The 22,455-nt window shown below is 41.9% G+C and overlaps 1 protein-coding gene across 1 annotated transcript; it reads right to left on the bottom strand.

The window, feature by feature from the left end:
* Positions 1-1,211: 1,211 nt before the first annotated feature.
* On the bottom strand, positions 1,212-21,661 carry marveld2a (MARVEL domain containing 2a). Its single transcript, XM_070851067.1, has 19 exons — positions 21,589-21,661; positions 19,728-19,819; positions 17,661-18,638; positions 16,797-17,017; positions 15,473-15,505; positions 15,153-15,322; positions 14,264-14,435; positions 13,016-13,066; positions 11,973-12,087; positions 9,670-9,722; positions 9,548-9,597; positions 8,664-8,750; positions 6,973-7,630; positions 6,723-6,890; positions 4,491-4,621; positions 3,856-4,041; positions 2,976-3,147; positions 2,095-2,136; positions 1,212-1,962 (listed from the first exon to the last, which is right to left on the bottom strand). The coding sequence occupies exons 3-19, from the start codon at positions 18,619-18,621 to the stop codon at positions 1,864-1,866; spliced, it is 3,369 nt and encodes a 1,122-aa protein (XP_070707168.1). The 5' UTR covers positions 18,622-18,638; positions 19,728-19,819; positions 21,589-21,661; the 3' UTR covers positions 1,212-1,863.
* Between the last annotated feature and the right edge of the window lie 794 nt (positions 21,662-22,455).

The raw sequence follows: 22,455 nt of genomic DNA, 5'->3' as shown, positions 1-22,455 counted from the left end.
TTAATGTACAACACTTCCTTGAAGCTGCATCAGGATTTTTTTTGGCCACTTGGGGGCAGCAGAGCAACCTGAAAACAGTCATGTTATGAAGGTCTTTTCTCAAACATTTAACCTGTTCAGACTTCACGAAGACCCTGTGCAACATTAGAATTCATTTAGAGTAATATCACACATGGAAATTCAAATTTTACCCTCCTTTTTTATCTCAGTTTTGGTCTTCACCAAACCCTGAGAAAATTATCTGGCTCTTTAGCTGCTTAATGCTGCGCTTTGTTCACCAGCTAGTTGTTAATCGTGTCTTTCTTCAGTTTAATGCTGGACATGTACAGTATAGTAGGTTCATCCAAGCGTTTTTTTTTTTTTTACAGGAAAACAGGGTTGATAAGAGTGGAATTAGCTGGTTAAGAACCAAAACAATAAGCTAAAATAGACTAAAAAGCAGGATAGACTAAATCCCTGTTCGCATGAGACTTGTATTACCAGGTGACCTTATGTGATTTAGAAAAAAACCCTCACATTTGTGTTTTCTGTACGCATTTGAACGGGTATTTTACTCGAATTTACTGACATTATCCCTCAGATGTGATGTCAAGGCGCTAAATAACATCCATATCATGCTGTGTGGCGAGATGAGTCCCAAAATGCTGTCAAAACCTTCGATAATTATCAACAAGGAATGAAGCAGAAAAAAAACAAAGACAACCCCAAATCACAGAGATGCAGATTTGCACTGGACTAATATCATCAGGTGATCTCTGTGTTTGGCGAAACCTTTATTTTGGAAATTAAAATCACGGACGACCCCGCAGATACGACTAGCCTCGTACAAATAAGGGAACAGCATAGTTGATAGTCTGGTTAAGTCACCTTTCACATTAGCTGTGGGCATTTGATCCATCGTTGTATTAAAAAAAAACATTAATGCAGCTTTAAAGTCACTGTGCAGAATCTGAAAAGTTCCGACATCAGCGCCTCCTAGTGGTACTTTCAAAAATGACACTGTGTAAGACCGCAGCACACTTCACTTTTCATTAATTTTTTCTACAAATGATGCCATCGAACTGCTTTTGAAAGCTGCTATAATCGTTATTCCACTTTGTGGCTTTGCCTGACGAGAGGCTGAGTGCTGGGGTTGTTGGCACGCTCGCTTTTCTCTCTCTCAAGGAGTCCAAAATGTGTCGGTGAAAAGCAATTATGAGCCACAACTGTGCTTACTGTGTCAGAACATCAAGAGAGTAGTTTAATAAATGAATTTATTTCAGTAAAAACTTATCATAAATCATTGTAAAAGTACATCACTATGCATTAAACTTGCATAATCATTTGAAAGTGTCTGTTTGTTCTACCGTCCATAAAAAAACAAAAAAAACAAAACACACACACCATAACACGCACATGTGAATCTGCTAAAACATTAAAAACATCAGTGTTTCCCACATATTTACAGGCAGATTACAGATACAAATGACAATTACTTACAAATGGGAATTAAAAGAGTGAAAATGAGCCTCTAGTGTCGAGTTACTGCAGCAAGAGCCATTAAAAATGAACTGGAATCATCCATAAATCTGTATTCACTCCACAGTCTAGTGGTTTCTCCCCTCTACGGGGCCATCTGAGATCACATTGAGCAAAATAAATACATCTAACAGCATCTACGGCAGGTGATACTCATAATACAGAACAACGGCATGGCACAAAGACGGCGTATTTTGTTTTCTGTGCCTCCAAAGTACAAACAACCTCTGCAACGTTTGACTTGTGGTAACTTCTCTGTTCGATGTACGTCAGCGTAGCTCCGTCTTCTTTCAGATTTAGTCCCTCCTGTCACGTCTCGGACAGGCGTAAATCCCTCGGAGTGGTTCAGGCCCTGCGGTCGAAGTCGGCGACAATCTTCTTGATGTGGTTCAGTTTGGACTTCAGGTATTTACACCTGCGCTTCTTCATCTGATAATCTGGAGACTGTGGCAAACACAAAATAAGACATAATCAATACAAGCTACACGATCAACAGCTTGTAAGGTTTTAAAGATGACCAGACGTCTTGTGAAGTTTTTAAAATCGCTGTAGATCAATAAAAACAACCCCACATACCTTTTTAAGGTTCTTTATCCTGTTGTACTCGTCCATAGCATCCTGATAATGAACAATTTAAAAATTCAGCTCAGCAAAATTGTACATTTAATAAATATATCTCATGGAAACGCGTGCTTTGTTTTGTACGTCGTGGCCACTCGGAGGCAGCAGAACAAGCTGCAACTCATTAACAAATAGCTGCTTCAACTGACTGATCAATATTAGTTTAAGTGTGCGCTATAATCAAAGTATTTTAATACATTTTACATTGCCTTTCTCCCTTCGCCTTCACTCGCTTTAAAAGCAACCAGACTCTATTGAAAAAAACAGCCATTTTTACCTTACAGAACACAGGGGTTTGTTGTGCTACCGCTGCACTTGATCAATCAACTAACATATTAGTTTGGATCTGAACTATCTATTTAAAACACCAAAGTCACACAAGAACACAAGCAAACTACAGAATTACGGCAAAAGTACTCTACCAACTCCTGAGTTCTTTCAGCTAAAATTGCCATTTTTGTCAATGGAGTCTGGTGGCTTTGAAAAGATTTCAGAGAAAGAGGGAAAGGCTGATTGATGGCTATGTAAAGCAGTGAAAACAACCCAAATATGGCATACATTTAAAGTAATGTTGATTTTATTAGGAGGCTCCAGACGCATGCTGACCTCCACCTACTGTAGGGACAAATACCTCATATAAAACCCACTTCAAATAATCCAAACTATCCCTTTAAAGCAGCTTTAATGCTATGAGTTTTAAAGCAAACTACATTTCTGGTTAATTGCTAGTATCCATCCAGAGACACTGGACTGTAGTTCAAGTGGTTCCTGTCATATGAACCAATATAAAGCAGTGACTGAATAAATATCAACAGATTTTGCCGGTAAGCTCTCACCAGGTACTGTGGGCTGCCCTCCTGCAGATCGTCCAGCGCTCTGTCCACCTCTGACAGATTCTTATTGATGGCGTCCAGCTCGGCCTGCAGGTCTTTGTACTCCTGGTGGTCGCGGTCGAATTCGCGCTTGTAGTCGTTGCGCTGCTGCTCGTTTGCAATCCGAGGGAATTCACTGAAGCGAGTGGAGAAAAATGGACAGACAAAGCTCAAGCACCGTATTTAAGAACTATTTAGAGGTACTTTAAGGAACTTTTTACTCCACTACACTAATGTGATTGCTTGAGTTTGCACTAATAATAATAATGACAGTTTATATATTAAAATGCTGCAAATTCTTTCTACAACGGCAATATTCACCTGATCACAGTAGATCCCCTAAAACTGCTTGTTTTAGCCACTGACAGGCTCAGAGTGTTATTCTAAGTGTGTGACAGCATCATGGAAAGGATCCCTACAGAGAGAGACCTGGAAGATCCTTTTGGTTTAACCACAAACAGCCGTTATATCGCTCTCTGCACACACACCAGACTCCATTCACAAAAACAGTAATTTTACTTTGCAGAGCACAGGAGTTGCTGGACTACTGCTGCATTGACTGGTCACTTTGTTTGTGTTATTGTGTGACTTGTGTGTTTTTAAGAGGTTAATTTAGATACAGACTAATGTCTAAAAACATCAAAGTCACAGCAACATGACTAACAACTCTCTTGTTCTAGGAGGGAAAATTACTGGTTTTTCTCAATGGAGTCTGGTGGCACTGAACCAAGCGATGTAACGGCTGATTCTGGTTAAACAAAGAGTTCCTTTTCCTTGTAATGGGGTATTTTTCCACACTGTTGCTACTTTTACTTTAGGACTTCTTCCACCTTCTTCTTCCTACCTGTGAAAGTCGTCGTCGTCCAGCTCGTCTCCAGAGGAGTTATAATCAGTGTCGTAGTCCTGTCCGTCGGTGCGGCGAGGCCGGCCGGCCCGTCTCTTTTTGGGCCTTCCAGTCGAGCTGGCGGCCTCCGAGTTAGAGATGTAAGGAGCCCCGTTACGCAAAGGCAGGTCCTCTTCAACTGGAGGCCTGTGGGACGAGGAACAGTCACAGGATTTGTATTGTTAGATTAACTACACAGAAGAGATTAATAAATAAAAAATAAAGCAAAATAGAGCTGTTTTTATGTCATAATCTTATTATGTTACATGAGTTAACAGGTCAACAATGACTTCCTGTTTCCCATCATGCATACTATGTTCCCTAATCAGCACAAAAGTATTTCACTGATATGATTCATAAGTTTCAGTGAGCAGCAGTAACGTATCGTAGCCCCGCCCTGCCTCCATCCTACACAGATTATTTCTCTACAGCATGTATATAATATTCTTAAAATGCTTCTTAACCCTTTGAAACTCTAATTCAAATGATTCAGATTCAGTTAGTTCTCTTTTTATTTTTATTTCAGTGTTTTCACATCTAGTTTTTATTGTGTTGTTAGTGTATATTAATGCTAGCGGGACACAGAGTGGACTCACTGTGGGGTGTAGTTGTAGGGAGGTTTGTCGTAGTTGGTGCTCTCATCGTCCAGGTGACTCCTGGAGCCTCTCAGCTTGTCGGGGTACTCCGACATCGGGACGGCGTCGGGGGGAACAGACACGTTGTTCACCTGTGAGGGGAAAGAAATAACACACACATTGGCAACAGACATTAAAACACACACGTGTCTGACAGCTTTAAAACTTATTAGAGCTGCAACAATTAATCAATTAGCTTGTTTAAATAGGTTTTTAACCAAAATGACCAAATATTTGTTAGTTTCAGCTCCTCAAATGAGACGATTTTATGTTTGTTTTGTCAGACATCATAGTAAAAACAGGTTAGTCAGACAAAACCAAACATTTGAAACCTTCTCTGTGGATTATGGGATGTTGTAACATGCGTTTTTCACTAATTCACCATTTTATAGACTGAATGATTAATAGTTAAAAAGATAACTAGATTATTTTTAAAGATGAGCCCTATTTCTACATATTTTGGGTTCATAATGAAAGTCTTGGAGTTGGTTCAGCTGTTCAGTTCATTGCTCTCTTCAAAGCCACCAGACTCCATTGACAAAAACAGTAATTTTACCTCACAGAACACTGGAGTTGCTGGTCTAGTTGCTGTAACTTTGGTGTTTTAACATTCTAGTTTGGACTTTAACTAACTCTTTAAAAACACCAAAGTCACACAATAACACAAATTAACTAACTGATCAAGACAGTGGTAGACCAGCAACTCCTGTGTTCTGTGATCTAAAATCCCTGTTTTTATGAATGTAGTCTGGTGTGTTTGCAGAGAGCGATATAACGGCTGATTGTGGTTAAACCAAAAGGATCTTCCAGGTCTCTCTCTGTAGGGATCCTTTCCATAATGCTGTCACACACTTAGAATAACAATCTGAGCCTGTCAGTGGATCAAACAAGCTCTTTTAGTCCGACTACTGGAGTTATCCTTTAATAAAAGTAATTGTTAGCTGCCGCTTTGTGAAGAAAAATATGATCCTTACATAAAAACTAGCTGCACCAAAATCAAGCGATTGCAATATTGTGCAGTTAAAACTGTACAGCCGACCTTTTGATGGGCGGCTCCCTCAAACAAAGCACATTGGATCTGTACCAACTATGGTATGATAAACCTGCACGGACTCGTCCACAGCAAATATGTGACATAACTGAGCTACACCCTGCTGCGCACCTCCAAAACAACCTGTGTGCGCTGCAGGACGCCACAGTCACGCAGCCTCAGCACTTCCAGACGGGTTCCCACAAGCTACAGGGGAATAATCGCCTCTGGTTCCCAGTATCATGTTGCTCCTGTGGTGTTTTGTGTCTGCAAACTGGTGGGTTTCATGGCTGAGAGCACCGGTCCGACCTGTTCTTCCTCTTCAGCGCTCTGCAGTGAACTCAACTGCAAGGACTTTGCTGTGCTGAATGTCATCATGACTTCCAGCTATTAACAAAATGACTCACCTACTCATCGCTACTCACTCTGGTTTGTTATCTCTGAAAATAGCTTCAGAAAGCATGATTCATCGTGAAATGTAAATACTGGGTTTGGAGTGCTCGTACATAAACGACAGCAGGAATTCTTCCTGTCAGCTCCAGATAGAAACTGTCACCTGTGTTCACGCCGCACCTTGAAACTGAGCGCACCAGGAGGAAGCAGCTCACTGCTCCACACTTCCCCTCCCCCGCCGACCTGCCACCAAACTGGTCCCACCACTTCGTCACACACACACACACACACACTTTTACCAAGAGACGAGCTTCTCAGGATCAGCCATGAGGGTTCATCTCCACAAAGTGAGACCAGACTTTAAATCAACAATCGTTTCTGCATCACCTTGAATTATCTTCAGCAGGTAAACCAGCAACTTCACTTAGATAAATCATAACTCTGCTTTAAGCACACATCAGTGAAAATATAAACATTCAATTCTCATTTATTTTAAAGATCCCATGATTTTTTTTTAAACTCATATTTGTGTTTGCTCGGTTTTTCGCTCTCGCCTTCAACATGTTTGCGTTTCCTTTGTGATCTGGTGTTTAGTTTAGTCTGTGAAATGTCACAAAATTGTGGAAAACTATGAAAAATTGAAATGCAAATGTCTTGTTTAGTCCGACAAACAGCCCAAAACCTGGAAATATGCGTTTGGAAATAACATAAAATAGGTCAAAACAGTAAATTTTTTAACTATTTCTGCACTTTTCCAATTCGTCACTCACCCACGCCTCCACGTCCTGCGGTGGCTCCATGTCGCTCACAACCTTCACCTTCTTCCACAAAATGTTGCTCTTGCCGTAGTTTCGGATCTTCTGGCGAGTCTTCAGGGCGAAGACGAGCATGATGATGAGCGCGATGGTGACCAGGAAGCCGAACACGACGGCGATGGCCTGAAACGAGAGACGAACCACGAGGTTAGAAACGTTGTCGCGTACCTTAAAAAGGTGCAGGACAGCGGAGGTGTGTGTTCACCTCTTGTGGCTCCACGACGCAGTAGTGGTACAGGTACTGGTTGACGAAGACTCCGGCGGTTTGCGGTTGTTGGTACTGGGCGCACAGACCAGCGATCTGGTTGCCGTAGACGGACCCGGACGACTGAGCCATGGGGTTCACGGCTACCAGGTAGACTATGGAGGCTATCAGCATCAGCAGCGCTAGGATGGCGCAGGTGATCACCACCGCCAGGTAGAACCTCCTGCTCTCCGATAGGCTCTGGTGAGACACGACGATGATGAAGATGGCCAGGACCGCGATGAAGGTGATGGCCGCCATGGCGATGATAAACCCTTTGCCCTTTCGCGGGTCATTGTAGTTCCCTCCGAGTCCGCCGTAGCCGTAGCCGTTCCCGGCTCCAAACCCGCCGCCACCAAAGGAGCCAAACCCGCCGCCGCCGCCGTAGGTGCCCCCGTAGCCTCCTGCCCCGTAGCCTCCTCCCAAGCCCCCAAAGCCGCCCAGGGCTCCCTGGGAGTCCCATGCCAGCGTGGAGGCAACGCAAGCAAATATGGCCACGCACATCACGATGACGATGATGGACATGATCTTGAGGATCCCCGGCGGAGACGTCCAGCGGTAGAAATGCTGGAACTCGTCATCCGGGTAGTAGGAGTAGGCCGGCTGGGGAGGGACATTACTGCGGAGAGATGAACGAGAAAACATCAACAAAGAAAGGTCAACTCTTTGGACATAGACTGGCTCCAAACAGAGGTCTGACTGAAGCTTCTATCAGCTCAGTGAACATTTTCCTGATGAGTTTCTGCTCTCAGTCTCTAGTTTACAGTCTTCTTCAGCACAGCAGGACATTCATTTAGTAAATGATGATCCCATTTAGAGGAAAATACACCAGGAAGGAGGGCCGGGGCTCAAGGGCTCCAAAAAACCAAGATGGCGACGCCCGTAAAGCCAAACTCGAGGCTTCAAAATGGCTGTGCTGATTCAAAACATGTCTAAATTCAGACACATGAACAAAGTGTTTCTTGACACGTTAATAACCATAACTATACATAGCAAAAGTGTTTTGAAAGAGTGGAAATATTTCTGCAATGTGAGCAAAGTGATAAATTAACTGTACAACATTGACGCCTATAATTACTTTACGTATCTTCACTTTAGGTGTTTTAGGTTAAAACACCTCTGAATTTATAACACTGAAATATTTCACTTTGTGTCTGTATTCATGAGGTTTGAATTATTCAAATAATTTATTTTAAGGTTTATATTTTTTGGGTTAGTTACAGACAGAAAATTCAACCGTTAACTGTAAACCACAAAAGCGTTGAACTAAAACGTTAAGTAAAGAAAATTAGATTTACAAAAAGGAAATAATCAAGATGTCCGCCCTATCAGATTAAAAATATTTTTTGAAATTCAAAAGAATATATAGAACATGCAAAACTATTTTTTCCTCTAAATCTAAATAAATATAATATAAAAATATAAATGTAAAATGTCCTCCTGGAAAAATCATGTAGATGATTTTCAGAATAAAAATTTCACACCATTTAAACAAAAGTCAAACCATTGTGGCCTTTTTTTAACTTCCATATTCATTTACAGTCTGTTGTTAGCTTGAGCTCTGTGAATGTTTGAAGCATATAAATCTAAATAAATCAGGAGCAGGAAGGTGTTACTGTTAGTTTACTGTGTATTCATGGAAAGAGACTCACTATCCGTTGTCGGACTCGTAGGGAGGTGGACTCCCGTTGGGTCTGGACGACATGACTGCTGGATCCACTGGACGCTGTGAAAAGGACCTGCAGGAAGATTTCCATCATTAGGACGGATTTATTTAATAAAACATGTGTGAAATAGAGCTGCAGCTAAAGATTAGCCTCTTTATTTATCAATCTGCTGATTACTTTGTCTAGGGAATATCAGAAACTGGTGAACAATGCCAAGGTGGGTTTGTCCAATCAACACTCACCTTAAAGAGTTTATTATGACAACAACAGGTGAGTTTACCAGGTAAAACACTGTAACTTTGTTTAGGGACGCGCTGTGTAAATAAACTTTATTATCATTATTGTTATTATCATCATATCATCATTATTATTGTTAGAAGAAGAAGGAACAGCTACCTTATTTTTCAATTAAGAAGGTCTAACTGGGATTTTTTCTCATTTGTGCTCCAAGAATTACTTAAACAAAGAATCCATTATATAACAACGTAGCCGAATATTTAGCTGTCTATCACCAAATCGATTAGTCATTTCAGCTTGATTAAGAAATCGGACAACAACCGTCATAACGTACTGTGTAATTTAAAACGGCTATTTTTAACACGAGATCTGGCAAATGTGAAAATGAAACATCTTTAGTCTAAATTCTCGTCATTAGGACTAAAAACTGGAAATATTTCTCGCACTTTTCAAGCAGTTTCTCAGTTGTTTCACCACCTCTGCGGAGACGCTGTTAAAGAGATTTAAATCCGTATCCAACAACACACCTGTCTCTGCTGCAGTTACAGGTAACGAGTTATTAAGCGTTAAAAACCCTTAAAATCAAACAGGAGTCTGGTGCGAACACCACACGGTGAAGTGGACACACTCACCTGTCGCTGTTATCTCTGCTCCACCTGAAATGTCTCAACTGAAACTGCAGCTGCTCATAAACACAGTCAGACCACACCTAGGGGTGCTGCGCCCTGCGTCACCTGGGCCCCGCCTCCCTCACAGGTGTCACATTACCGGAAGTCCTGTGACCAGGGGCCACAGCCTGCTCACTTTCTGTTGGCAGAGAGGCACATGAAGCAAATAACTATGATAATAATCATAATAATCAGCCTGGAGACACAAAGACACTAAAACGATATGAATTCATTGACTATAAACTAAAAATAATGCAAATAACTCCTGGAAAACAAAGTAATATCCAACACTGCTACACTTATTATATATATCAATATATTTTTTCCTGGGTGAGACATGTATATGTGTATAAATAATTGAATTTTTAATTTTTATCTGTGTTTATGTTCTTTTTGTGGCCTGGCGAGCCGATAACTTAAAAATTGCAATTAAATTACCTCAATACTTTGCATCTAATGATTATTTTTATTACCAATTACTCAGACGACTATTATCCAAATTAATCCATTAATGATTTGGTCTATAAAATGTCCCATAAAAACTATAAAAAACTAAAATATACAGTTTTTTTATCATATAAGACGAAGAAAAAAGCTAATTTTCACATTTTAAAGACTGAATTGAATAAATATTTTGCATTTTTGCACGAAAAGTGACACAAACAATCAGAGAAAAATTGTAAAAAAGCCTTTTTTTTTTTTTTGTCTTAAATTTATTCTGCTGAATTTTACACAGCACCCTGGTAAGAATTCTTAATAATACAGAAATAATGAAGAAAAGTCAGAGCACAGACTCGGTGCATGAGCAGAACTGTATTCTGGGGGGCAGAAAGCACCAAGTGATCACTTAAATTATGAGAGAATATGAACATTTACACCAACATATTTACAATTTCACTCGATAACATAAGACAAAAAGGTCCAGTGGTGTAAAGAAGATAAAAGTAGGCACTTTGGATACTTAAAAGAGACACTAAAGTTTGAAATCTTTAATCTGTGAAATGGTAGAACGAAGTGTTACAAAATAAACATTTAAAACTCTGAAATAGGACGCAGCGTGCAATTAAAACAAAAAGTCACTCCACACCAGCAGTGGGTTTTCGTCTGTCTCAGACTGAAAAGTTGTAAAAAATCTACTGACAGAAAAAAATGCAGCATCTTTTATTTTTACCTCTTTTGTCTCCCGAGTGTCGTGTGTGAAATTCAGAGGCTACAATCGTCGTCACAGTGTCACAAAAACAAAAATCCACGTCCGGCTCTTTGCATATTCAGACCATTTAATAAAGAGGAATTACTGGGTATTTTGGGAAACATATCTGTCTAAAGAAGTGGATGTAGCTTCCAGGTCTACACACTCTGCTTTGCTGGCTGCAAACAGAAGCCAGAATGAATGGAAGTCAATGAGAAAATGAGCTCAGTGAACATTTTCCCGATGAAACCTTGAAACCAAGATGGCGGCTCCCATGAAGCCAAACTTGAGGCTTCAAAACGGCGGTCGTCACAGAAGCTAAAGCCAAGAGGCAGCTAGCTTAGCTTAGCTTAGCATAAAGACTGGAAACAGCTTTGTGCACCGCTAACGCTCACTAATTAAGAGCACATAATCCCCATAATGAGGCTAATTGTGCGTTTTAACACTAGAACATAACACAATATCTAAATTATTGAACTTTAGGGGTGTTTGAAGGCCGACTTTGTTTTCCTCAGACAGAGCCAGGCTAGCTGTTTCCCCTCTGCGTCCAGTTTTTGTGCTAAGCTAAGCTAAGATAAACTAATCTGTTTGAAATTCCACCGGGTTACAGCTGCAGCCTGGTTTTGTCCAGCCGGCTTCGTGTCCCACCAGTGGCTCTTCAGGAGCGTTTAGCCCGGCTGAGTAGTTGACTTTGACTGATTTGGTCAGTTTTAGTTGATTTTTCATGCTTCAAACAGGCAGCATGTCTTATTTCTTGTCTGTTTTAATTGTGCTTATCGTAGATATTTCTCCTGCGTTGTTCACTTTAGCTCAAGTTAACAGTATCAGCAATCTGACCGGACGGTGGAATTAGCCAGTGAGGTCGCCATCGGCTCTCCGACTGGTTGGATTAATGGTTATTACAGTTATGATTTGGGAACGTAGGATTATTCCTTTAAAGTATAAAACATTCTTGTGGGCTTTAATAAATGCAGACTGACGCACAAAACCGCTGACAAACATCTGCTCTCAGACAGCCGTGACAGACAGACAGACAGACAGACAGACAGACAGACAGACAGACAGACATGCTCCTGTGGCTTTGACTCAGTCCTACTTTCCAGATAAAATGTCATGTCCACCACCACCAGCAGCTGCTGCTGCTTAGCTGTCGCTCTCAGTGCTGCGGTTGTGGTCAGTGGCGTTTCTCGGAGGTTTAGCTGAACCCGTCGTTCCACTCCATGACTTTATCATATTCGTGGATCTTCTGTTTGATGTGCGACAGTTTGCTCTTCAGGTACTCGCAGCGCTCCTTCTTCTCGAGGAAAGTTGGGTCCTGGAGCAGGAGAGCAGAGACTCGAATGATTAGGCTGCCTCACCTACAGTTCAGACAACTATTATGCTTACAGGATAACCCCCCCCCTGTGTTTAAACTGGGCCCCATTTTACATAGTTTGGTTTCTAAATGACTGGCAGGTGCTAAAATATTTGACTGATCCAGTAGATCCCCTCAGCTGACCTATGTACAACCATTAAAAGTGCTTGTTTGATCCACTGACAGGCTCAGAGTGTTATTCTAAGTGTGTGACAGCATCATGGAAAGGATCCCTACAGAGAGAGACCTGGAAGATCCTTTTGGTTTAACCACAAACAGTAGTTATGTCGCTCTCTGCACACACACCAGACTACATTCACAAAAACAGTAATTTTATCTGCAGGAACACGGTAGTTGCTGGTCCACCGCTGCTTTGATCAATTAGTTTGCTTGTGTTATTATGTGTTGCAAAAACATTGTGTTGGATCTGATTTAAGCCCTTAAAACAAGAAAAAGTCACATAATATCACAAACTAACTAACTGATAGAGGCAGTGTTTGACCAGCAACTCCTGTGTTCTGTGAGGTAAAATCGCTGTTTTTGTGAATGTAGTCTGGTGTGTGTGCAGAGAGCGATATAACGGCTGTTTGTGGTTAAACCAAAAGGATCTTCCAGGTCTCTCTCTGTAGGGATCCTTTCCATGATGCTGTCACACACTTAGAATAGTTCAGTGCAAACCAACAGGCTTGGAGAGCCAGAAGTTAGTGAGACGGCTGCTATAAATCTAAATATCTATAAATATAAATATAAATAACTCTAGACTTGCCCTTTAATTCTCTCATGCTGACACAATGAGTGGATCAATACTGAAACTTGAATCTGTAGGAGGGCAGCAGGAAAAAAAGCTATAAACAGTCTAAATAAAACATCGACGAGACAATGGGCTCACATTTTTCTTCCTCTGGAATTCTTGGAGGATTCGGTTGATGCGATCAACCTCCTGCAGAAAGATAAGAGAGAGAGAAACTGTATTAAACACATTTCAGTGTCAGAACAAACCTTTTAACAATGAAAACAAGGTGCAGTGATGCTGTAAAATCAGCCTTCTGGGTGGAGCAGGGAAGGAATTCGAGGGCGGAGGGGAAGTTCAGCGGGAACAGGAAGTGCAACCAGAGGAAGCTAGAAGACGGGGAAATGAGCCACAGTTCTAACAACAAAAGACGTGTAATCATTACCCACAATGCCTCCTCAGCGCTCCCATACAGCGTGCAGCAGGTTTTACTGCTGACGCACCGAATCAGATTTAGGTAGTGAAAACGTTTTGTCTGCTGTGGTCCACTAAAGGTTTGGTGGATGAAATGCAGATTATAAATAATCAAAACTAAAAGTGACATTATCCCAAACATGTAGAGATTTCTGTGATAAAAGCAGAACATCTTCACATTTGAGAGGCTTATTTTTTGGCATTTTTGCATAAAAACTGACTCAAACAATCCGTTTTTTCCCCACTTGAGTTCTTTTTAACTTAACTTTGATATAAATCACGGTGTCCTACACAAACACACTACTTCCTGCCAGAGTTGAACCATTTTTGATTATTTCACATGAGATTTCTGTGTAAAACCGGTGGGATTGAGCCTTTAAATAATAGCAGGCAAACGTGAAAACAAAAGGCTAAAAAACTGGGTGACTTCAGAAACAATAAATGCACAATAAGGCAAATGAGATTAAACTGCAGCTGTAATTCAGACACGCAGATCGATAAATCTGGCAGCGCTGCAGTGACGAACCACGTCAGTCTGGAAACTGATTTTGGGTTTACGAAATTAACCAAATCCCTTGGATAAACTTTATGAATTGAAATTTAATGCAACAGTCCCCTCTAGTGGAGCATCATGTTGACCTTTTAATAGTTTTCCATGCGTCCATGTCTCAGACTCTTTCACTGCGAGGGAACAGTGAACATAACATACAATCAACGTAAGCTGCTCAAACCGCCAGAATCGGTTATCGGAGTCCTGCCGAACTGTAGTTCAGCCAAAAAGGCTTAAAAATCATTAATAACCAGCGTTTATCTCCGGTGTTCCTTAATAAAACCTTTAAAATATAAAAATTATATATTGAGTTTGGTGTGTTTGTCAAAGCGACAGGAAACAACATGACTGAGGAGTGATTTGAGGCGTGTGTGAGCGGTCACCGTGTGGCTGGTGGGGTTCTGGGGCAGACTGCGCATCATGGCGTCCATCTCTTCAAACTTCTTGAGGGTTTGCTGCACCTCTGAGTGGATCTCTTTGTACTCGGCATACTGGTCATTGAACACCGCTCGGTACTGGTCCCGCTCCTCGTCCGACCGGATCGTTGGGTACTTACTGCAGGACGGAGGGAGACGATGGCGCTTCGTTAACATCGCGAGAGTAAAAACTCGTTGGGACAAGATAGACAAACATTTGTAGTCTGAAAGCAACCAGACCAGGAAGTGATCTTACAGTAAGCAATGAAAATATTCATGCAAATCACTTGGTAACCGTGGTAACACATATGACCGTCAGCACATGAGTGCAGTGTGCTTGTGTCCTGCAGCGTGTAATCAGGCAGTTCACCCTCACAATACGACAGAAAAATTACGTTACATCGCTCTCCTCAAACACACCAGACTCCATTGACAAAAACAGTAATTTTACCTCCAGAAACACGGTGGTTGCTGGTCTACTGCTGCCTTGATCAGTTAGTTTGTCTGTGTTACACAAACATTGTGTTGGATCTGAACTAACCCTTTAAAACACCAAAATCACACAATAAAAGACAAACAAACTCACTGATCGAGGCAGCGTTTGACTGGCAACTCTTGTTTTTCTGTGCGCTAAAATCCCTGTTTTTGTGAATGGAGTCTGGTGTGTGTGCAGATATTTCAAACCCAAAATATGTAAATATTGGGATCCACATTTAAAAATACCAGAGTCAAACAAGACATTTGAATATTCTCTCTTTATGACATAAATCAGTGGGTTTATTGATATCAAAATAACAATTATCTACTTATCCCAGCATGCACAGCTGACTATACGACATTTTTGAGCAACACTTACGCAATGTAGTCAGGTAGGATAACAGGTTTAGGAATGTGTCCTGATGGTATGGTTCCCTGCAAAACCTTTGGTGGAACAGCTTTTGGAGCGGCGTGGATGGGAACCACCGAGGAGCCTTGGACCTGTTCGGGAGCTTTGGCTACAGGAGCCAGAGCCGGAGCCGGAGCCACCTGCAGAGACACAGCGACACACAAACAACTACGTCACTGGGATCGTTCAAAAGAAGCTGCCGAATAAAATGCAGAAGAGAAGCAGCTTCCGTGCAACCCTATATGGGTCTGTAATCATATATCCTGAATGCAGCATTACAGGATGCTCACCAGTGACTGTGCTCGCATGTCGGAGGGATGCATCTGTGAATGAAAAAATAATGATAATAATGATGATTTACAAGTAAAAGAGTAGTTGTCATGTTCTGGGAAATATTACTATGATAATATTTGCTTTGTCGCAGAGAGTAAGATGAAAACTCTCATGTGTGTCCATCAAATTTGAAGCTGGAGCCAGGGGATGGTTAGCTTAGCTTAGCTTAGCACAAAGACTGGAAACAAGGGGGAACAGCTAGCCTGGTTCTGCCCAACAACACTCCTACCAGCACCCTCAAAGCTCATTAAATGACATTTTATACGTCTTTAATCTGTAGAAAACCAAAGTGTAAAAATAAAAAGACATCTTGTGGTTTAAGAAGTTTAATTTATGTTATTATAGTTTTTATATTTATTATAGTTTTAGTTTTCATCAGTTTTTAAGGCGAGTTTGCTGATTTAGTTTTAGTTGAATTTTTATTAATTTTTGTTGGGGAAAAAGTATTGTGTAATAAAAAGATGAAAAACGACATTTTTCTATGACTTTAGATCGTTTTAGTTCGTTTTGTAAAGCTACAATACGCTTTTACTTACTTATTTTTATTAGAGTTAACGAAAATGTTTCTAGTTTTCATGTAGTTTTCATTATTTTGTTAGTTCTCGTTAACATTATGGTGGATCACGTGGTTTTTGACCAGGAACCAGAGTGTGTCGGGCATGTCACATGACCGCATGGTTAATTAACCACAGCCGTCTCTCTTCTATCAAATGGCCAAAACGATAATCTAAATTAAGAGGCTGTATTGGATGGATTTGGTTCCAGGTGAGCGTTCTCTGCCCGTTTCCACTCTTAATGCTAAGCTAAGCTAACCAGCTCCTGTCTGTAGCGTCATATTTCCCATGCAGGCTGCACAGAGTGGGACTGATCTCATCACCATGACAGCTAAAGTGAGCACATTTCCCAAAGTGTTTAAAGTCCTTGAAGAGACGTACAGAGCAGAAACAAGAATGCAAACAATCAGGACTCCAGAGCAGCAGTTTCACTGTTGTAAATAAACCAGATTTTCTTTTTTTTGTGTGTGTTTGTGTGTGTGTGTGTGCAGCTTTTTGCCCTCCAGCACACAGGTAGGATTCACACCCACACACTCCTTCACGGCTGAGAGCCTTGTGTGCAAATGATGTGGTTCGGAGCTGCGTCGCAGTCTGTGTGCATGTAAACATGTTTGGAGCAAGTTTTTTCAGTCGTGATAGTGTTGGAATGGTCCTTTAAAGGTTCTGAAGAATTCCTCAAAGACCCAACCCTGTAAAAAGACAACAAGCAGAGCGCTAAAGGTCTCACCTCCTGGCCGTACCTCTCCCGGTATCTGCGTGCAGCTTCGTGTCTCCACAGCTTGAGACACACGATGGCTCCGATCAGATAAACAACCATGGTGACAAACAGGAAGATGATGGCAGCGGTCTGGCCGGCCTCCGTTCTGCAGAACGCCCCATTGATGCCGTTGTTGAAGACCGGGTAGGAGCAGAGCCCGCCGCGGGTCGTGTCCCGGACGTAGATGATGCCTGACAACACAGAGAGCAAACCTGCTGTAACAGAGGCAGCTTTAGATCCCACTTTCCTTTAGTGCTGCTTAGTCGGTCACATTGTTCTGGTCTGACTTACTCCAGCCAGCAGTGGCTCTCATTCACACTGTTTTACCATTATTTACTGCCTATTACATTATTGGATTATATCACTATCTTCCAAGGCACCAAACTCCATTGACAAAAACAGCAATTTTACCTTGCAGAGGACAGGAGTTGCTGGTCTACAGCTGCCTCCAAACTAACTCTTTAAAGCACCCAAACCACACAAACTCCTATGTTCTGAGAGGTAAAATTAGTGTTTTTGTCAGTGGAGTCTGGTGGCTTTGAATAGAGCAATATAATGGAATCTTTCCATAATGAAAACCTACTGAGTTTATGGTCTGTAGCTTAAGAAAAGATTTAAATATAAAAAATACATCAATGGACACAAGGGTCTTTGCAGATTGAGCTTCTGGCTCCAAAAAACCAAGATGGGATCAGACTGAGACAGAGACTGAGACCTGTAAGATGGTTTTTGATAAGCCACCAAACTCCATTGACAAAAACAGTGATTTTACCCTTTAAAGCACCGAAACCACACAAGCCTCCGTGTTCTTCTGCACTCTAACAGAAAACCAACCTGCTGCCATGTACAGCACCGCCAGCGCCAGGTTCAGGGTGAACTCCGTCAGAGGCCACCAGGAGGAGTCCAGCAGGATGGTGCGGTAGTACATGGTCATCCCCAGCACCAACACTATGACAGTCACCAGCCAGGCCAGCCCTGCCACCACCAGCACAAACGGGGTCTTGGGGCCCGTGTAGTAGTACCCGCCCATGCCGGACCCGTACAGACCTCCACCATAAGCTCCTCCAGGAGACGAGTATCCAAACATGTTGAACCACTCGTTGTCTTTGTGGATGTAAGCGCAGACGCAGGCGAACACCGCGGCCCCCAGCAGGAGCTCCACGCAGCCCAGAATCCTCAGCAGCCCGGCCCAGGACTTCATGTAGGCGTAGCGCTGATGGTACTCCTCCACCCGCTCGCTGTAGGTCAGACCCGAAGGGTGGGTGCGCCCTGACACGGACTCATGGGTGTCCCGTAGCTCCAGAAGCTCCTTGCGTGAGTTGCAGCTGCCGGCTGAGCCGCCATAAGGGTCCCGGTATGATCCGGGCACGGAGGGGGAGTGTGGCGGCGAGCAGCGCACCCCCTCAGTGGTGCTGTTGTTGTTGTTATACGAGGACCCAGACATGGACCAGGGCTTGTTGCTGCTGCGGTTGCTTCCCCTGAAGAAGTTCTTCCAGGAGTCCGGGATGAAGCGGTGGACTGGTTTAATATCGAGGGCGGGGTCGGGGTCCAGGTCTGTGTCGGCGTTGTCCTCGCTGCCGCTGGGGTCGAACTCGGGGCCCACGGGAGGCTGGTCCGGCAGCGGCGGAGGAGGGAGCGGGTCGGTGCTCCGAGCGAGGTGAGCCGCCTGTTGGTCTGTGAGCAGCTGCAGGTCGTAGGAGTCTATTCGGGGCAAAGAGCCCTGTGGTACCTGGTCATAGTGGGGCGCCTGGCGGACACGCTCAGTGCGTCCGTGGTAGCCTCCTCCATAGGACATGAGGATGGTGATGGTCCCTGAAAGCACACACACACACACACACACACACACACACACACACACACACACAGTGTATTAGTATCAGTGTATACAGTAGATGGCAGTCAGCACGCCCCCCAATTTGGAGAGGAGTCCCGGCACAGATGCTGAAATTGAAGCCGTCCTCTGTCTTTCTCTTCGTTCACTTCAAAGCCACCAGACTCCAGTCACAAAAACAGTCATTTTACCTCGCAGAAAACGTGAGCTGCTGGTCAGAAGCCGCCTTAATCGGTTAGTTTGTTTGTGCTATTGAGTGACTTTGGTGTTTTAAACGATTAGTCCTGATCCAAACTAAAATGCCAGGTCACTTGTTGAGGCAGCGATAGCACAGTGAGCTCCCGTGTTCTCTGAGGTAAAATCACTGTTTTTGTGAATGGAGTCTGGTGGCTTTGGAGCAAGCGAAAAGCAAGAGCCTCAGTTCTCTGTCTGCTATATAAACCGGTGAAAATATTCTATATTTAGCATACACTTAAACAGATAGTGATTTTTTTTTAGGTGGCTTAAGACAGCTCAGTGTCTGTGCTGGGACTCCCGCCTGCTTCTCCAAACTGGGGGGCGCGCTAACCGGCATCTACTGTAGGTAACACAGGTAACAATACCTCATATAAAACCCACTTAGAATAATCCAAACTATCCCTTTAACATCTCATCACATTATCATCAGTACAAATCATTGGAGAAGAGGAAATATAAAAAAAAGGAGAAACCAGACAGATGAGAAATTTAAATCAGACTTTTGAGAACTTGATTCATGCAAAGTCATTTCCCTCCACAAACCTAACAAATAAATCTCAGCCCCGGTTCCTGAGCTCACCAGAGAAAAAGCCCTCATGAGTGAAGATGTTATCCCACCATCCTCCATGCAAGCCGAGTCAAGAATGCATTTTTGTGCTGCTGTTGTAATAACTGCTCATATATTGTATCCAGGAATGCTCAACTTACCGGAAGTTGCAGCAGACAGCACAAAAACACATTCTTGACAACCACAATCAGGCCTTAGAGGCCAATTTCTTTAAGCAGACAAGATCTCGAGAGGGTAAAAAATAATATGAACTGTGCTTGAATACCTCTTTCACACGCAGTCACTCAACACGACTTACATTGGCTTGCAGGTCAGAGTGCAAACCTGGTATGAACATACAGAGTGCCGAGGAATCACCTGTGAAGACAGACAGAGGTGTGAAGGTCCGAGCGTGCTCTGACTGACCCCGTTGGCCCTTAAAGGAGACTTCTGGTGTTTTCTTGACAACATTACAGAAAGGATCCCGACAGGAATAGACCTTTAAGATCCTTTTTATCCAACCAGAAACAGCTGTTTTATCACTCTCTTCAAAGCCACCAGACTCCATTGACAAAAGCAGTAATTTTACCTTACAGAACACAAGCGCTGCTGATCTTCCACTGCCTCAATCAGTTAGACTGTTTGTGTTATTGTGTGACTTTGGGGTTTTAAATAGTTAGTTTGAATCCAACACAACATTTGGGTAACACAAAATAACACAAGCAAACTACCCGATGGAGGCAGTGGTGGTTAAGCAATTATCAGGTTCTGTGAGGTAAAATCACTGTTTTTTCCAATGGAGTCTGGTGGGTTTAAAGCGAGTGATGAACTGGTTGTTTCTGGTTAAACAAAAAGGAATGCAGTATTTTTTTTTGCATGGTACTTTACACTTCTACTCCAGAAATATTGTCCTTTTTACTGCACTACATTTAGTTGCCACATACAGTTTCTTGCATTAAAACACAGTCTTTTAAATGATACGATGCAGTACTACACTAATAATCTACCCAGTGGTACACAAAGCATGTAACACAACATTTAAACACAGAATAATACAACCTAATATTCTATTCTGTATCAGCAGTGTGGTTAGTGCTTCTTCCTCTATTCTACATTCATATATTTGTACTTTTACTACAGTATAAAGGCTCTAAGTACTTCTTGCACTGCTGCACATTCATATATTTGTACTTTTAGTACAATAAAAGGCTCTAAGTACTTCTTGCACTACTGCACATTCATATATTTGTACTTTTACTACAGTAAAAGGCTCTAAGTACTTCTTCCACTACTGCAAATTCATATATTTGTACTTTTACTACAGTAAAAAGGCTGTAAGTACTTCTTCCACTGCTGCACATTAATATATTTGTACTTTTACTACAGTAAAAGGCTCTAAGTACTTCTTCCACTGCTGCACATTAATATATTTGTACTTTTACTACAGTAAAAAGGCTCTAAGTACTTCCTCTACTGCTGCACATTCATATATTTGTACTTTTACTACAGTAAAAAGGCTCTAAGTACTTCTTGCACTGCTGCACATTCACATATTTGTACTTTTACTACAAAAGAAAGCTCTAAGTACTTCTTGCACTACTGCACATTCATATATTTGTACTTTTACTACAGTAAAAAGGCTGTAAGTACTTCTTCCACTACTGCACATTCATATATTTGTACTTTTACTACAGTAAACCACTGTCTATGAGCTCTTTCTATCCTGCTGTGACTGAACACTAACATATTAATAATAGTAATAATAGCATAGTCACTAGTAGTATTACTGACTAACAGTACTAGTGACTAACAGTACTAGTGACCAGTAGTACTAGTCACTAGTAGTCAGAACAAACCTGTTTGGCTGACTCCTGCTCCTTAAACACTAGAATAATAATAATGATAATAATAATGATAATGTTGTTTATATGTTCTATAGACTGTGTTTCTCCATGAGGAGCCGCTCTCACGGATCCTTCGCCTCCTCTGGCGGAAACACCGAGCTGGACTTCGCTTCGTCACTTTTCCACATGAAGAAAAACATCAAACTTCACGCGGCAAACGGATCCCGATCGATCCCGGATCGATCCCCGGTGATCCGCAGAGGGATTTAGCGGGACGGAGACGCGGTCTGCGGGTCTGCTTACCTTGTTTTTCCGTCTCTTCCTCCTCCTCCTCCTCCTCTTCCTCAGTAACATTAAACCACAGGTTTCCCCTCCGAGACGATCACGTGAGCTGCCCATCCCTCTGACGTCACTCCCCTCACTGAGGTCATTTACCTGTTTAAAAAAAAACACCTGAGACAAAAAAACTCACTCTGAGACCAGTTTATTCAGATAAAAGCGAAAATTAAAAGTTTTTCTACTTTATTTTCTACTTTTTTTTAATAGTTATATAATATTTTATACTTGTTCTGTGCTGGAAGTGAAGGTAAAAAATCCTCCTGTCAGTCAAACTCTTGTATTTTTACCTTTAAATGCAGAATAATTTATAATAATGATGATAATAAACTTGATTTATGCAGCGCTTAAGTCACAAAGTGCTTCTAGTGGTTAAAAAAAACAGTTCACGTCATGAGATGAATCAAATCAGAGCCTTCAGATAAGAATAAAAATGAAAAATAAAGATTAGAATAAAAGAAAAAAGAATAAGAATTAGACATGCTAATGTTAATAATGAGACAAATTAGTAAAAGTAAAACAGGGAGGTTAATAAAAGATGAGTTTTAAGAAGGGATTTAAAAGACGTCACCAGTTCTGCAGCCTCAGATCCTCGTTGATCAATAAAATATTAAGATTCATTCTAAAACTGACCGGTAATCTTCTAGTGAAGGCCTGAATACAGCGATAAAAAACATGGACGTCCTTCTGAAGATCAGGAACAAGAAATAATCAGAGTTTCTGATATGAAGGGACTTTGGACGACCAAAAACAATAATTTCAGATTTATTTTCATTTAACTGGAGAAGATTTGGGGTCATACGGCATTTTATTTCCGACAGACAGGATAAAAAC

This window comes from Pempheris klunzingeri, chromosome 19, assembly GCF_042242105.1.
Source record: "Pempheris klunzingeri isolate RE-2024b chromosome 19, fPemKlu1.hap1, whole genome shotgun sequence".
Taxonomy (NCBI): domain Eukaryota; kingdom Metazoa; phylum Chordata; class Actinopteri; order Acropomatiformes; family Pempheridae; genus Pempheris; species Pempheris klunzingeri.
Note: the sequence above shows the minus strand (reverse complement) of the source record. Positions and strands in the feature narration are given on the sequence as shown.

Excerpts from the sequence above, each read along its gene's own strand:
- marveld2a (XM_070851067.1), bottom strand. The coding sequence starts at position 18,621 with ATGTCCTATGGAGGAGGCTACCACGGACGCACTGAGCGTGTCCGCCAG. Across the intron at positions 15,323-15,472 it reads ACATGCGAGCACAGTCACTG|GTGGCTCCGGCTCCGGCTCT; the intron begins GTGAGCATCCTG and ends GTGTCTCTGCAG. Across the intron at positions 1,963-2,094 it reads GGATAAAGAACCTTAAAAAG|TCTCCAGATTATCAGATGAA; the intron begins GTATGTGGGGTT and ends TGTTTGCCACAG.